At 42.3% G+C, this 15745-nt stretch overlaps 1 protein-coding gene across 9 annotated transcripts in view; it reads left to right on the top strand.

Annotated features, from left to right (window-relative positions):
- The window catches only part of TANC1 (tetratricopeptide repeat, ankyrin repeat and coiled-coil containing 1), a 64976-nt gene that overhangs the window by 5177 nt on the left and 44054 nt on the right, over positions 1 to 15745 (top strand). For 5 of the 9 annotated variants that reach the window (XM_088059154.1, XM_014249426.2, XM_014249424.2 and 2 more), the window contains exon 1: positions 10802 to 10919. In XM_088059154.1, coding sequence (XP_087915280.1) covers positions 10802 to 10919 — 118 coding nt within the window. Of the gene's footprint in view, positions 1 to 9853; positions 9876 to 10801; positions 10920 to 15745 lie in introns of those variants that run through there. The other 4 variants (XM_088059157.1, XM_088059155.1, XM_014249427.2 and 1 more) reach the window with 2 other exon arrangements.

Genomic DNA, 15745 nt, shown 5'->3' with positions numbered 1-15745 from the left:
TGCTTTTTTTTTTTTTTTTTTTTTTTTAAGGTTCGATCTTAGTCTTCTTTAAATTTAGCTCCACCAGGAGAGAAGCTGGAACATGTTAGCACACAGGAAACGCCCTGACAGGAGGTTTTTGATGTGTGTTTGTTTGTGTGAAAATCTGAACTCTGTGGCTCCACAATGTAGTCAGGCCTGGGGACCTTTGGGTAGGTCACAATGGTTTTACATATTTAAATACTGTGTTAGGTTCTGATGGAATTTCACTACGTTAAGTATTAAATATGTCTTAACTTGTCAAAAGCTGGTAGTTTTAAGTTAAAACCAAACCACTCTTAAAACAGCAGAGGTGTTTAATTGCTGAAAAGGCAGCTCAGATTTTATCTGCTTCAGCTTTGTTTTATCTGGAAAAGTACTCGAATTTGTGTAGTGTAAAGATTGTGCTTTTTTCAGTCATTTACAATTAATCTAATCCATTTCTATCTTAGCAGATGTCCCTTCCTCAGGATCTACATTTCTGACCATATTTTAACAATTAAGTATTTGAACAATATCCAAGTAAGAGTAAACAGAAGCGCAATATGGCCTTTGCTTTTTGAAATTGAAATGAGGTGGAAGTTGGTAGAGACTTTAATGTGTGGGTTGGGTTTGATTCTTCTTCTGTGTTGTGTGGGGTTTTTTGTTGCTTGGGTTTTTTTGTTGTTGCTTTTGAACAAGAATGATAAAACACAAAATATTCTTAGTGTGAGTTTTAGAGGGAGACTGGTTTTGTATTTTACACCAGAAAGGCCTTTGAGTTCAGTTGATTATTTAGTTAATAAGCTTCAAGGTCTGTTTTACACTGGGCTAAATACCATTGAGGTGAAGGGATTTTTTTTGTATTGGTAATGACTGAGTTCCTGGATTTTTCTAGAAAATTTTCTAGCAATTGAAAGTTTGAAGAGGAATATTGCTACCACAAAGTGTAAGCATGGTAATATAAAATTTTCAGCACTTCCCAACTACTGATACAGAATGTTTGTGCTCGTGCAAAAATTACGTTAAAAAGTTAGGAGACAATATGACAAGACATGAAGGGAAAACTTTGCTTTACTCTCAGATAAATTATTAATTTTGGCAAAGGCAGAATGGAGTATTAGAACATTGTGTCTTCTAGCATCATGTACTAATCTGTTGTGCAGTTTCAGAATTCAGTGGTACTGATATATTCAAAACTCTAGGAATACAGAGCTCTGTCATGTATGTTTTTGTTTATTTATTTTCTGTCTAAGCTGTTCTTTGTGCCACTGTAGTATGTCACCACATATTTTCTACGAGTTTGCAATAAGTCACCCAGTGATTGATAGCAGCAGCTTATAAAGTGTTTTACACTCATTTTGAAGTGCTGGGCATAGTTTGAAAGTCTGAGGGATAACAGATTTACTGTTAGGCTTTTTCACTGACCAAAAATGTTGCACTTTGTCCTTAATAGACAATACAGAAAGGAGAACTAAAGTGGCATTAAATGATTTTGTTCTGCTGGAGTTCAAAGCTCTCTAAAAGTCTGCGCCAGAGGAATGCCGAATGACATGTCAGAGAGGACTTCTTTCTCTGTTTGCTGCTCCCATGCCTGTGCAGAAGGTTCCCCCAAGGCTCTTGCACTCTGTGTGCAGTGTGTGCCACCAGAACTGCCTTGGGTCTGTGGAGATCTGGGCTTCTCCAGAAAGCTTCTTTTGTACGTCCCAGGCTTCTGCCTCACTGGCATCTGAGGAATCTCACACTGTCCTGCAATCTGGTAGGAGCAAGTTTATTTTCTACCTGGTTTCATCCTCTCTGCTAATAGGAAAAACAGGTGCTTTCCTTCTCAAGCGAGCCTTGACTGAGCTTCCTTTCTTCAGTTCTCAGCCTTCCCCAGGAGAAAAATTGAATTTTGTTTCTTTGCAGTTTTTCTTCTGTTGGCAGGATTTTGAGCTGAGCGAGTTCTTGTTGGTGTTGCATCTCTTCTCTTTGTATATCAGTGTGCTCAACTCATGGGATGTACAGCGGGCTTGTAGGCATCTCAGGAGCAGGTAGTGTATATAGTGTCTTGGCAAACTTGTAAAGATTTACACAGACTTAAGATTTTAATGAATAATTACTTTTTTTTTTAAGTATAAAAATTTGTATTCCACTAGTAGTCAAATTCTGGTTGTGAGGATTTAAATTTATTTATTTTGGACACTTGCCTACGGAAGGAATGCTTTCTGGCATCTGAGTTAGAAGCTTTAGTGGTGCTTGGTTATTTAATTACTGAAAACAACAGGACAACTGTAAAATTTTAATAAATGTGGGCTTGCCGGGTATTTCATATTTTTGGCAAGAGCATGTAGGATCTCGTCTACACCAGGGAGTTACTGCAGGATGGGGGAGGATGTGAATGTGAGACACTTTCCCCCTTGTATAGACAAGCCTTTAATTTTTCTTGAGTGAACTTTGGGATGCTCTGTGTATTCCATGTTCTTGTTCTTAATTTGAGCTCTGCAGTGGCTGACAAAGAGTTACACCTAAAGCCTGTCTAAAAGTGTCTAGTTCATGTGCATGATCTGCCTGGTTCGGGGTCTGTGTGTGTGTAGAGAGCCCACACATGCCAGGCTGGGGCTGGGGGAGGCCGTGTGAGTGATCCCAGTGGGGCAGGTGCCACCTGTCAGGAACGTGCAAACAGCTGATATTAGTGCTGTAACAAGGTCTTTCAGTGTGACTGCAGTGTACCTTAAAATGAAAAGTGCTTCAAGGGAAAAGGAGTTGGGAAAACATGGATGTTAGAGTGTTTCCCTGTAGTGGAAACACTACTGCAGAAGAATGCCTGAGTCCAGTCCGTAGAATAACACAAGCAGATAATTAAAAATGGAAGGTTTACATTTCACAGGAGACAGAAAAAGGCAGCATCCCAGGATCTGCAATGGAAAGCAGGGAGAGTAAGATTTTTGTTTTGCCTCATTTCCAATCAGGAAACAGCCAAGCTAATCTAACTGTTGTGATTTAGGGGAGTGGCTTTTCTTCCTTCTGTACCTGCTATGAGATCCTTCTTTTTTCCTATGTCATCTCCTCTGTAAGCACAGAGAAGGTGGGTCACATCTGGCACACTGCAGCAGGAGCACGGGGCTGACCCCACTGGCCATCTTGTAAAGGCTCCACAGACCTTGAGAAAACGGGGCTTTGCTCCTCCTAGGTGAAATGGAAATAAGATTGATCCCCTTCCTGCAGGCTCCTGTGAGCTGGCGTATGTTCTGAGATGCTCTGAGGTTGAAGAGGCAGTATATATATAGATACCAAACATACTTTCTGGATTATGTGACTTAAATGTCTGTTCTTTAGGCATCCTCAAAAATGCTAATGTTTAGTTCCAAAGTTTGCAAATTTATTTTGTCTACAAAGATATATACCTTTTCTTTTTGTGTGTGTGTGTAGTTGTGCAATTGTGCTAGTGTGCCCTGGACAGTCCAGTATGTTTGAGCTTTGTGTTCCTTGAGTTCCTGCTCCCATATTTTAGGGTCACTTAGCACTTGCTTTTCTGTTATTTTTTTTAGGAGGAGGAGGGTTGCTGGAGGTACTGTCACGTTACATTAACTGTTATTAACTGTCTCGTCCAAAACCAGTGCAGGGACCCATTTAGACAGTTACGTTCTCTGAAGGAAGTAATTTTGCTTTGCATTTTTGATAGAGGTTTCCAAGATTTTCTTATGTGACTTGCCCTGACCAAGGGGCTGGACCAGATGACTTCCAGAGGTCCTTACCAACCTCAGCCATTCTGTGACTCTGCCCTAATGAAAGAAGTCTTAATGAGTCCTAATATTTCCTTTCTGTCACTTTGGATATCACAAGCTGTTGTTGCACACACCACTCTACCTCTAGTAACTAAAGGTAACGATAGTTATCCCAAGAAAGAAAACATCAACAACAATTTGACATCAGAGTAGTATATTTTATAAGCCACATGAAAACCTTCAAAAGTGTTTACTTAGTAATAAATATGTTCATCTCTGCCTATGAAGCAGGGAGTAAGTAATATGTTGTTTGTGTACAGATGATGGATGGAGCTCTGCATTTGATTTATAGAAAAAGTGAGTGGCTGTGATTCCCAGACATTTCCAGATCAGGTATTTTATAATTAGGGTTTATACAAAACATACTGTCCCATAATTTCTAAGGGTAGCTGACATGGGGGAGAAAAGATTGACACTAAATACAGGTGCATGTTCTGGTCCATGTTTAAACAGAGATCTGTAGTGTTAGGAGAAAGTTATTAGTAAAACAGGAAGAAAATTCCATGAAAAAGTATAGAGGAAAATCCTGAAAATACCTGATAAGAAGGATGAAAAATATAGGAAATTTGGAACTAGATATGATAAGGAGCTAAAATGAATAAACTTCCTTTCATTCAAGGAAGTACAGCTGTCTGTATTAGTCAATGTTTCTTTAAAAAAATAGAAATCTCAGGCATACTAGATTCATTGAAAACCTGCAGAGTAGCTGTGATGATGAAAAAAGTCACCTCTTATGTCCTGGGCATAATACTGACCTGGTTTGGGGTTTTGTTGGGATTAGTTGGTTTACATTTTGTTCTGTAAGAACTGAAGAAAGGGAAAACTCTAGAAAATGTAGATGGCTGTAGTCTCGGTGTGTTCTCTGGAGGGTCCCAGAAGAATGGGAATAAAAAGTCTAAAACACTTCTGCTGTGGTCAGATACTTTTCATACAAGAAAAAGCTGTGAACAAATAATATTTTCAGGTTGTGTTGACAGCTGCTGCTTTTCTTTCCCAGTGCAGCCAGACAGGTGATTCCACTGTGATTCTCCATCTGCATGAGGGTTGGTTCAAGCAAGGGCTTTTGATCCTTGGAGTGAGTAGTTCTGGCTTGTGAGGGCTCTCCATCTGCTTTCAGTGAAGATCAGTTTCCTCAGTGCTTCAGGGCAGTAACAAGTAGCTGGGGACCAGTAATCTCTGAAATGGTGATAAAGAGTCATTTTTGCAGTGTCTGGCACCTGCCCAAGATTTCTGGACAGCAGTCAAGTGAAGCAACCAGCTTTTCCCCTGAGTTGGCTGCCCTCAGGGACACTGGCCAAAATAATCAGCAATTTGGTAAGAGTAACGTAGCAGAAAACTGGGTGCTTGCAGGGCAGAATAGTTACATCTGTGGCATCTGGGAAATGAAATCTAGATCCAGACTGGTGGGAAAAAAACTACTGCAAAAGCACATTCTTACAGCTAACATGATAATGAGGCTTTTCTCACACTTCCTCGTCTTTCACCTCTTACTGTATTTTAATAGTGCTTCAGGGCATAATTCCACTTCAGAAGTGAACAGCAAACTGGAAACCTTGCTGTTGTTTCGCAGTTTCCTTTTAAAATGCTGCATAGTTTTCACTGGGTCAGATGAGAGGGAGAAAATGTGGAGTATCTCATAGGTAAGTTTAATAATAACTAGATGATTGAGTGAAGAGCAAATGACGCTAATGTACTACAGCTTGTCAGTTTTGTATCTATATTTGTACCTGTATTGATCTTTCTGCATGAGAAACATCTACAAAGGGTAAAGACCATAATTGTTTACAGTATTATATAAAAATATTTCATTAATAACATTAGTGGGTCTGGCTAAATATAGCCTGTTGGAAACATTATATATGCCACTTTCTACTTTGATGTAGGGACAAAGGGTCAGGGACAGACCTCTCCAGTATTATGCTTTATCATTTTCATTCATGCATTTGAATTATCATAACACAGATATATCTCACTGGAAGTTGTATCTTTAAAAAAAATAAAAACACTCTTCAAATGTCTGTTCATTCATGAATTAGTAGTCTCATATCTGGGGATGTGCCCTCTGTTTATTACAAAATGCTAGGTATTGATGGCCCAAAATGTAGTCATTTTAAAGGATTTTTTTATTTTTACTCTCTTGATTTGTTATATGAGTAATACCTTGCTCCTTTAAGTATTGTTTTTTGCAGTGTAATCCTCTTGTATGAAATCTGTAGTTCAGCTAAAGGACTTTGAATTTACCAGGAAAGGGAATTGTTGGAACTTTCCTGTGTGACACATAGAATGACACGCCGAATGTGTTTGTAGGCAGTGAAAGCAGTTCTGACTAAATGAAGTTTTCTTTTGAAGCTGAGGCTTTTGGGATTGAAATGTTTAAATCTTTGGATTCAAAAATGCAAAATACACTTTAAAAATACAGCTTATTTGAAGTATGTGTTTAAGTCTCATCCTGAAAGGTGGCAAGTCCGTAAGTACTTCTGTGCAGACAGTAGACTAAGATGTTCTCCCCTTTATTTCTTTGCAAAAAAGTGCTAACTGCTTTTCAGGATCTAAATACGGAAGCTTGAACACAGCTGTGGGTAGTATTGTGAAGAGCGTAAATGTCAGGAGTTCATGGGCATTGGCTCAGGTGCTCACCTGCCATGTGGGATTAGTTTATTTGACCTCTGCAGTGGTGATGAACTCCTGTGGGTAGATTTTTGAAAATAACCCTCTCAGAAGGGTAAGGGAGGTGGAACAAGAGCTGTGAGTCATCTTGTTCCTGATGTTGGCATCTTCAGTAGCAGCTTTACATTGAAAATGTTCCCATGCAAGGAAGTTGCTGAGTTTTAAGGATAGAGTTGCAGGCTGGGTGAAAATGTGGAGGGATTTTTCCATCTCTGGTTTTCAGGTAATGAAGTACTTAGCTTATAAAGGCTGAGAAATGAACTGCAGCATATGCCTGTGCTCCTGACTCTTTCCATGTACCTAAGACTTGTGTTTTATAAAGCTGACGATATTTTGGAGTTGTTCATAAAAAAAGCTGATCATTATAAATTCTTGGATCAAGGGTCTTTCTGCCCATTCCCTTCATGCTCTGAGCAGGAAGGAGTTGTATGGAATGTCTTCTGCATCTGAAGACAAACAGTTGAACTGGTGGGAGGACAGCATGTTTGAAAATGCTCTTGGTGTCACTTGGGAATCCACCTTTGTCAGCAGCTGACAGGGTCTTCAATTCGACAAGCAGAAGGGTTCTGTTGGGTGTTATTATTAGCACTCTGGGATAACAAGATCTAATACCCATTTTAAAATGGGGATGATAGTTTTCAAACCTTTAAAAAAACCACAAACAAGTGATTTCATGGCAGAATTTAAAAATTGGAATTAAGAAAATGTAAACTGGAGTTTACCAAAGTGAAGCAATTGCAGTAGCTGAAAGGGTTCCTGAAGTCTGAGTCAGGGAGTGATTCTGCTTCAGTTTAGCTGTGAAGAGAGAGGAAGTGCAGTGTACTTAGAGAGACAGTGTGCCAGCATTACTGAAAAATATCCTATTAAAACAGTTATCTTTAAAACAAAACAAGATCTAATACCTTGTGCCTGGTTCAAGGGATGAGAAATTACAAATGCACCCTATTGCCATTCACTTTAATTGGTGTTCCTGAGGTGTGAGAGATGGGTATGAAGAAATACTTTACCTGAGGCTGAAATGCTTTTGGATGTACATCAATAAGCATCACAGTAGGTGCAGATAACTTTGGTATATCTTTTGGGTTTGTTCTTTTTATTTTTTAAGTAACACAGTCTGTAGTATTTCTAAGCTGGTTCATTCCCTCAGCATTCACCTGCACGCTCTGGAATGCAAATGATGTACTGGATCCAAGGTGGTGGCTTTAGCATTACTTCAGAAGGCAGCTTATTTTCTACACCTTTCAGCTTGCAAACAAAGAGTCCTGCTATTGCTTTGCTGTTGCAGCCCTTAGGATTAGCTCTCTCTCTGTGCATAACTTACATAGCAAAAGGTCAGTTGCTTTGGAAGTGCTTATCTTTCATTTTTGCATTTCATTTTATAGGGGAAAAGGAAAGAACTAGACTTTATTTCCAGGTAGTAGGCATCTGAATAAGCAACCGTCTTGCGTACCAGTTCTGTTCTGTGTTGGAATAAATCCTTTAAGAACTCTTCGCACAGTAGGGAAATTGGCCTCAATTCCAAGAAGAGAAAATCTAGGATGGAATTGTCCTCGATTCCTTTTATATGGTCTCTCATTAACCCTTATCTGTATTCTAAGAATAGGAATGACATGTACTATAGAGTTTCAGTTCTATATCAAGCCTGTCTGTTCTGGTTAATAGAAAATTCATACTTGTCGTATTTGCAAAATAAGAAAGTTAAATATAATATGTGACTTTTCAGGTCTTCCTTTTTTTTCTTCCGCCTGCCACTCTACTGTAGCTAAAATACCTTTCCTAGATTCTGAATTTCATTAACAGCTTCAGGTGCTACCATTGCATAATTCAGGCTGACACGGTGGATGGTTTTGTATGCTTATTTTGATAACATTTATTTTGCTTTGTATCCAGTAAGTAATCATAATTTGCTTCCTTTTAGTGTATTTCATTATTTGGTTAGATGATCCAGTTTTGGGGGTGTTTTTGTGAGCTTTTTCAATTTTTTTGATGCTGAAATTGGAGAAGGCTGATGAATTTCCATCTTTTGGGAAGCAGCTGAAGGTGTTGCAGGACGTGTTGGCCCTGGCAGCGGTGTGTGTCGGTGCCGCGGTGTGTGTCTGTCGGTGCCGCGGTGTGTGTCTGTCGGTGCCGCGGTGTGTGTCGGTCGGTGCCGCGGTGTGTGTCGGTCGGTGCCGCGGTGTGTGTCGGTCGGTGCCGCGGTGTGTGTCGGTCGGTGCCGCGGTGTGTGTCGGTCGGTGCCGCGGTGTGTGTCGGTGCCGCGGTGTGTGTCGGTCGGTGCCGCGGTGTGTGTCGGTCGGTGCCGCGGTGTGTGTCGGTCGGTGCCGCGGTGTGTGTCGGTCGGTGCCGCGGTGTGTGTCGGTCGGTGCCGCGGTGTGTGTCGGTCGGTGCCGCGGTGTGTGTGGGTGCCGCGGTGTGTGGCGGTCGGTGCGGCGGTGTGTGTCGGTCGGTGCCGCGGTGTGTGTCGGTGCCGCGGTGTGTGTCGGTCGGTGCCGCGGTGTGTGTCGGTCGGAGCCGCGGTGTGTGTCGGTCGGTGCCGCGGTGTGTGTCGGTGCCGCGGTGTGTCGGTCGGTGCCGCGGTGTGTGTCGGTGCCGCGGTGTGTGTCGGTCGGTGCCGCGGTGTGTGTCGGTCGGTGCCGCGGTGTGTGTCGGTCGGTGCCGCGGTGTGTGTCGGTCGGTGCCGCGGTGTGTGTCGGTCGGTGCCGCGGTGTGTGTCGGTCGGTGCCGCGGTGTGTGTCGGTCGGTGCCGCGGTGTGTGTCGGTCGGTGCCGCGGTGTGTGTCGGTCGGTGCCGCGGTGTGTGTGTGTCGGTGCCGCGGTGTGTGTGTGTCGGTGCCGCGGTGTGTGTGTGTCGGTGCCGCGGTGTGTGTGTGTCGGTGCCGCGGTGTGTGTGTGTGTCGGTGCGGCGGTGTGTGTCGGTCGGTGCCGCGGTGTGTGTCGGTGCCGCGGTGTGTCGGTCGGTGCCGCGGTGTGTGTCGGTCGGTGCCGCGGTGTGTGTCGGTCGGTGCCGCGGTGTGTGTCGGTCGGTGCCGCGGTGTGTGTCGGTCGGTGCCGCGGTGTGTGTCGGTCGGTGCCGCGGTGTGTGTCGGTCGGTGCCGCGGTGTGTGTCGGTCGGTGCCGCGGTGTGTGTCTGTCGGTGCCGCGGTGTGTGTCGGTCGGTGCCGCGGTGTGTGTCGGTCGGTGCCGCGGTGTGTGTCGGTGCCGCGGTGTGTGTCGGAGCCGCGGTGTCGGTGCCCCGTGTGCCGGCAGAGCTCTGTCCCGTGGCACTCACTGCCCTGTGCCCGTGTGTGGCCCCAGGGAATGACAGCCCTCAGCCCTGCGCTGTCCCTGCCGGCTGGGGACAGCCCTTGGCGTGCCTGCCTGTCACCTGCGTGGAGCTGTGGCTGAGCCACGTGTGGAGGATGATCCAGGCTCTGGAAGCCTTCCAGTCTTCTGGTTACTGTTAGTTGTATGTACTTCAGGTTATTCATCGGAGCTGAAGAATTCTGTTGTACTGGTTTCTCTTTCTCAGCTTCATTTTATCAAATGAAGAGAACTTTCTGCGGAATCCATAGTTTTTGGATGGAAGGCTTTTGCTTTTCCTGTTGATTTCATGTGGGGTTCTTGGCAGTCTGTTACACAGACATGTACACATGGCTGCCACATAGTCAGATTCCTTTCTTCCCACCTTTTGAATTTTTCAATAGAGAAAACAAATGAAATTACAATTCACAGATGCTCCTAGAGAACTTTTTGAAAAAGAAGTGCTCTACATAATTCCTTTCATTCTGTTTTCCTTGCTCTGTAGCTGAAGTTACTGAGTGAAAGAACTGTCTTTCAGGTTTATCAGCCCAAATTTATTTTTCTTTTACTTCATACTTTTACTTCTTACTCTTCATGCATGCTCCGAAATCTGCAGCTGGTGCTCACTTGAGGTTAACTGTTAAAGCCTTGTGGGGATGGAGGAGTTTGTTGCTCAGTTCCCCTGTGTGCTGTGTGTGAGGACAGAATGGGGGGTGGTACCACATCCTGCTGTTATCCCTGCTCTACAGTCTTGCAGTTGGCATTCCCAACTGACACCAGGCTGCTGAACTCCAGTCAGGAGTTTGAGCTTGATTTTAGTTTATTTTTGCTGGAGTGTCTTACAGCAACTTACTCAGGTTTGGCCCTGTAACTGCAGTGGATCTGGAATGTGGAGAATGCTGCATTATTTTTCTGCACCAGAAGACAGCAAATTCTTAGTTGCTTAGTTCAAGTATTGAAACATTCCTTGTGCATCAGTACTTTGCTTAACCAAGTGATGCTGTAAGAAATAAATGCGACTACCAAAAATCTCCTTGCAATTACCTCACTGTTTTATTTGTATTGATCCTGTCTATTTTTTGACTTGTGTGGATGGACATTGCATTTATTTTTGTTTCTCTCCATTATTCTCTAGGAGCAACATTTAGAATGTTAAAGGCCGTTCTGAAAAAGAGCCGAGAGGGTGGCAAAGGGACCAAGAAAGACCCAGGTATGAATATTACTGCAATGTTTTATACCCCAGTGAGTGAAGCACTGCAAACCCAGGGCTGCCCGTCACAGGGGCAGCTCTCTGCCCGCCTCCCCAGCTGCTGCCTGGGGAGCAGGAGCTGCAGGTCCTCAGGAAGGCTCCAGTGCACTTGTTCCTGCATCTGCAGTGGGCAGCTGGTCGTGGTTGTTGTCCTGGAAGTACTGAGAACAGGTTGTGTGTGCTGTGCAGCCAGCTCACACAGCCCAGGGCCTGACCTGCCAAGCCCTCAGCTACAGAAATGCACTTTAAACTGCTCACCCTGGTTATGTATTATGGGCAATAGAATTTTTATCTGTGGCTTTTGGAAAAAAATTACTGAATTAGTGAAAAGTTCTTGAGCTGGTTATCAGGTTTCTCTTATGTTCTAGTTTGTGCTTCCACTAGAGATTTTTTGAAGGTAAAAGTAATCACTGTCAACAAATCTTACTTTAAATGAAACTCATTTTACTATTAACCATAAATTTACCTGCATTAAATAACCATAAACTTACCTGCATTACCTTCCAGGAAGAAGGGTGGTAACTAAGAGTTCTCATTGCTATTTTCAAGGGCAGAGAAGGCCCAGCAGTGCTTGTTGAGGAGGAGCAGTAGCTTTAGATGTGCAGGTGTTGGTGACTGGTGTGAAGCTGCCTGCTCTGTGCCAGGCATGCAGAAGTCTTTGCGGCAGTGGCTGGCAAGCTCAGGACCTGAGTGAAAGTTACTGGTTTTCCAAGTTACATTAATGTAGACTAACATTTCTGATTTTCTGATGAGTTTGAATCCTAAATTATCCATAAGAGTAAATTCATGCTCTTTGACAACATGAACTTCGTACTCCCAGAGTAAAATACAAATAAATCTGAATATTTCTTAAATGTATAAGGAACAGAGCATAATAAAGCTGCCACATCCTTGTTTATTGGAACCTTTAAAACAACACAGTCCTGTTTGCTTGGAAAGCAAGTTATATATGTGTCTTGAATTGCAGCTTTTAAAACTATACAGTTACACTGAGTCTGACAAGGGGGGAGGGTATTTTCACTGTTATTTTGCAAAAACTGGTTCTGAGTTCATCTGGCAGGTAATGTATTGTTCTTCAGGAAATTTCTGTGGTCTTGTGAAGTTTGCACTCTGCCACAGTTCCTTTCTAAATGATTGAATGGTAGGAGCTATGCTGACTAGAAAAAACATCAACACTAGATCAGAGATGTACAGAAAGGATCGCAGAGCAAGACGAAAGGCGTCTTGTTCATTTTGTGTGTGCTGCTGACTTGAAGTTACCAGCTGGGGTTGTTTAAACAGAGTGGGCTAAAGATTCCTGTGGTGAGGCTTTCACTGGTACATTTTTTGTTAAAATACTAGATGGAAGTTGATTTTGGCACAAAAGGAAAATCAGTCTGGTTAGAATGGAGCCCTGACCAGGCTTTGATTAAAATCTGAAGCTTGGAAAAACCTTTTTCCTGTGGGTTGGAAAGCATGGCTTTTTATTTTAGGCTCTCATTACATCTGTCTGTATTAATGTGTGCAAAAGATTTCTCTCTGTTTTTGCAAATACAATGCTGCTGTATTTCTGACCAGCAGGGGAAGAGTTAGAGCGTGGGAAGTTTTTTGGTTTAATTTTTGGTTTGGTGGGTATGTTTATTGGTTTGGGATTTTGTTGTTTTTTAAGAAGGGCTCTAGAGTTTCATGTATTAATTAGATGTTATGGAAACAAAGCATTGGGAAAAAATGGTGAATAATGCCTGACTGGTGAGAGGTAGAGCAAGCAGAAGTTCAGGAGCAGCTTTTTAATGGAAAGTAAATAATTTATACATTGTATTTCAGAGATTTTCACTTTTTTTGTATTTGAAAAGTTTGAAGAGAGATGTGTGCATTTTATTCTGTTCTGTGTTATAGCAGGACTTACCTGGTATATAAACAGGTATATAAACTTATAAACAGGACTTATGTCCAGTTTATTAGCTTTCTCTGCTATTCCAGAGGACATTCCAATTATTTCAGCTCTAAGACTTTCCTCCACTTCTAGAAAAAATGTGAAGCAAGGCAAAGAATATTGGTCTTTGTAGGGTTTATTTTTGCTTGCTCATCTCCCTGGTCTGTAAACTGAAAACAGAGAGAAACCTGAAGGGTTTGATTGACTGTAGAGTTTTCCCACTTCGTGGCCCTTTGGATATGGAATAGCAACAACAGCTTCAAATTTCCTTCTCTCTGAAGAGAGCAGAAATGCACCTCAGCAATGGGAGTGGACTGGAGAGACGAGATTGGTCATGGCCACGTTAACATTCTTCAGACCATTGCAGAGAGGAATGCAGCAGTAAATTTAGATGCTTCCCTCAGCTGTGTGGGCACATGGGCTCGATTTTTTTGCTTATGAAGTTTTGAAAAAAGCTTTTAGGTTTTTCAGAGCCTCCAAGTGCGGGAGGAAGAAGACAGCGCATCTCAGTAAGGCCACCCTGAACACAACTGGGAAGACTACATGGTCTTTTTTCAGTGTATTCATGGTTTAGGAGTGATGCTGAGGAGCTGGAAGGCAGTAAAATCTCCATGGGTCATAGTGGGCAGCCCAGCCCATGTAGGAGGGACATGGGGTGATGAGTTGCAGCTGCGCCTTGACCACATGTGACCATTTGGAGTAAAATTGGAAGGGGTTTAGGCTAAACTGCAACAGCTTATTCTTCAGCTGAAGTAACCCCAGTTGTCCCATGGGCTGCATGAAAGGAACGCCTGGAAGTCTGCGTCATTTAGAGCTGAGTGGGATGATTCCTGTTTGACTGAATAGAACTTCCTGTTTGTGTGTTAACTCTATTTTATGGGTTTTACAGCTGGTAGGCTTGTGGAACTAGTGCGAGTAGGAATCGTGGTGTTTTTTTCTGGATTGAAGGCAGGCACAGCTGTAATATTAAAAAGTGTGAAAGGGTTAAAGGACAAAAAGAAATTAGTACTTTTTCTAGCAGTAGCTTGTGTGGATTTTAATATTAGAATTTGTCATTTTCTCTGACATAAAGGCTTAAGAGCTGAAGCTGTGCATAACATTTTGAAATCTAGCTGCTGGGAATGTTGATTGCAGGTTTTAATAGATTCTTAAATTCAGGGTTATCTTGAAAAAGAGGTTTGCAAGAACTAGTGTTGATGCTATGAGAGAGACTGAAGTGCTCTGCTGGCGAGTGGTAGAATATCTTTGTAGAGATAACTTCTGCCTTGATCAGGTGGAAGGCTGTCACATGGGAATGTCACTTCTGGAAAAAGAATGCCTCAGGCAGCACCAAAAGCAGCTATTAGAGATACATAGTTGGGCTCAGACCCTGCAGTTGCTTCAGTAGAAGTTCTTCTACAATTGTTTTGTTAAAACGGGTTTATTTAGATGTGGCTGGGAAGCATTGAGAGGTAGGTAGGTGGCTGTTGTAGAATTAGATAAAATCTAAATGAAGAAAAATTATTATTTTTTAAATTTCGTTAAATTTTGTTTAGTTTAAACAGCATATGTGCTGTTTACACATGTACATATGTAATTACCAATTTGTGCAAACATATATGAACACGGGTGAAAAGAGCTGTGCTGGCAGCAAGTTGTGTAGAACAGTTTTTACAAGCAAAACTTATGGAAGTTATTTCTAAATGTGGATTTGAAGACAAGGTGGTTGGTATCCTACTTAGGTAAACAGATGTGCCAAATGAACAAAATTTCAAACAAACCAATTTTTTTTACCCAGACACACAACTGTCACTGTCGGACACGAAATGATTCACACAGACCCAGCTTTTGAAGTGTGATGGAAGAAGAAGGTTTATTTGTTCTTTCAATATTTATAGATTTTCAATAACGACCAGGGATTGGATAGTCAGGTTACCACCTACCCAACCACACTGGCCGTGAGAGACATCCATTAAAAGGTATATCTTTAATGGAATGTATAAACATCTATGTTTATAGTTACTTTCCTGGGAAAGTGGCTAGCAATGATGAAAACAATATCAAAAGGCCTGATTTTCAGAGGGACATACAACTATTTCTGCATCCAGATTTTTTCTGGTTTTCTGCAGCATGGAGAAACCTGTCTTTGCAGCTCTTCAGACATAGTTATTTCCATACAATAGAGATAACTATAAGTTGATTTTTCTTTTCTCTTGTCCTTCCTTGCATTAGTGATGTACACACTTGCTAAAGGGCAGAACCTGAGGGGAAAAAACCCACAGTCTGCACCTGTAACCTTAAAGTAACAGAAAACTATCTGGGGAATGTTTGAAGCCAAGCAGGAAGAGAGTAAACAGGAAGATTAATTTTTGTGTCCCAGAAAGTAATTGGTGTGTTTACGTGTCTCACTTACGTTGAGCTGGAAATGTACAGCAGTTACTCCCTCAGTTTCCCCTTATTTCTCAAGGTTTTTAGTCAGTCTCAGAAACAAAGTAAAAAGTGGTGCTTTCTCCTTTTTGTTAGCTTATTGTCATCAAATAAGTATTATCTCTTTAAACTCTTCCAAAGTTTCCAAGTCCTCGGGAGATTACTGGGGAGGGGTCTCTCCAGTGGGACTTGGCAGAGCTGTCTCACCCTGTGACCTCTGCTGAGGGCACAGGTTCTCTTTCCTTGCTCTGTCTTTTGCTTTACTTTGTTAATGGATGTTATTTTCTAGATTTATAATGGATGTTACATTCTAGATAGAAGGTAATCTCAGCTCTTTGTCTTATTTCCGCCCCGTGTTTCTTTCTGCCTGCCACAGAACTGTGTGTTTCTGCTCTCTCCTGTGTTCTTATAGTTGAGGGTTACTTGTTGTCCAGTTTTATTTCCTTGAGTTTTTTAACTTGACTTCTGT

This window comes from Pseudopodoces humilis, chromosome 8 (assembly GCF_049639895.1).
Source record: "Pseudopodoces humilis isolate 2021_Gansu_Grassland_sample_001 chromosome 8, ASM4963989v1, whole genome shotgun sequence".
NCBI classification, from domain to species: domain Eukaryota; kingdom Metazoa; phylum Chordata; class Aves; order Passeriformes; family Paridae; genus Pseudopodoces; species Pseudopodoces humilis.
Note: the sequence above shows the minus strand (reverse complement) of the source record. Positions and strands in the feature narration are given on the sequence as shown.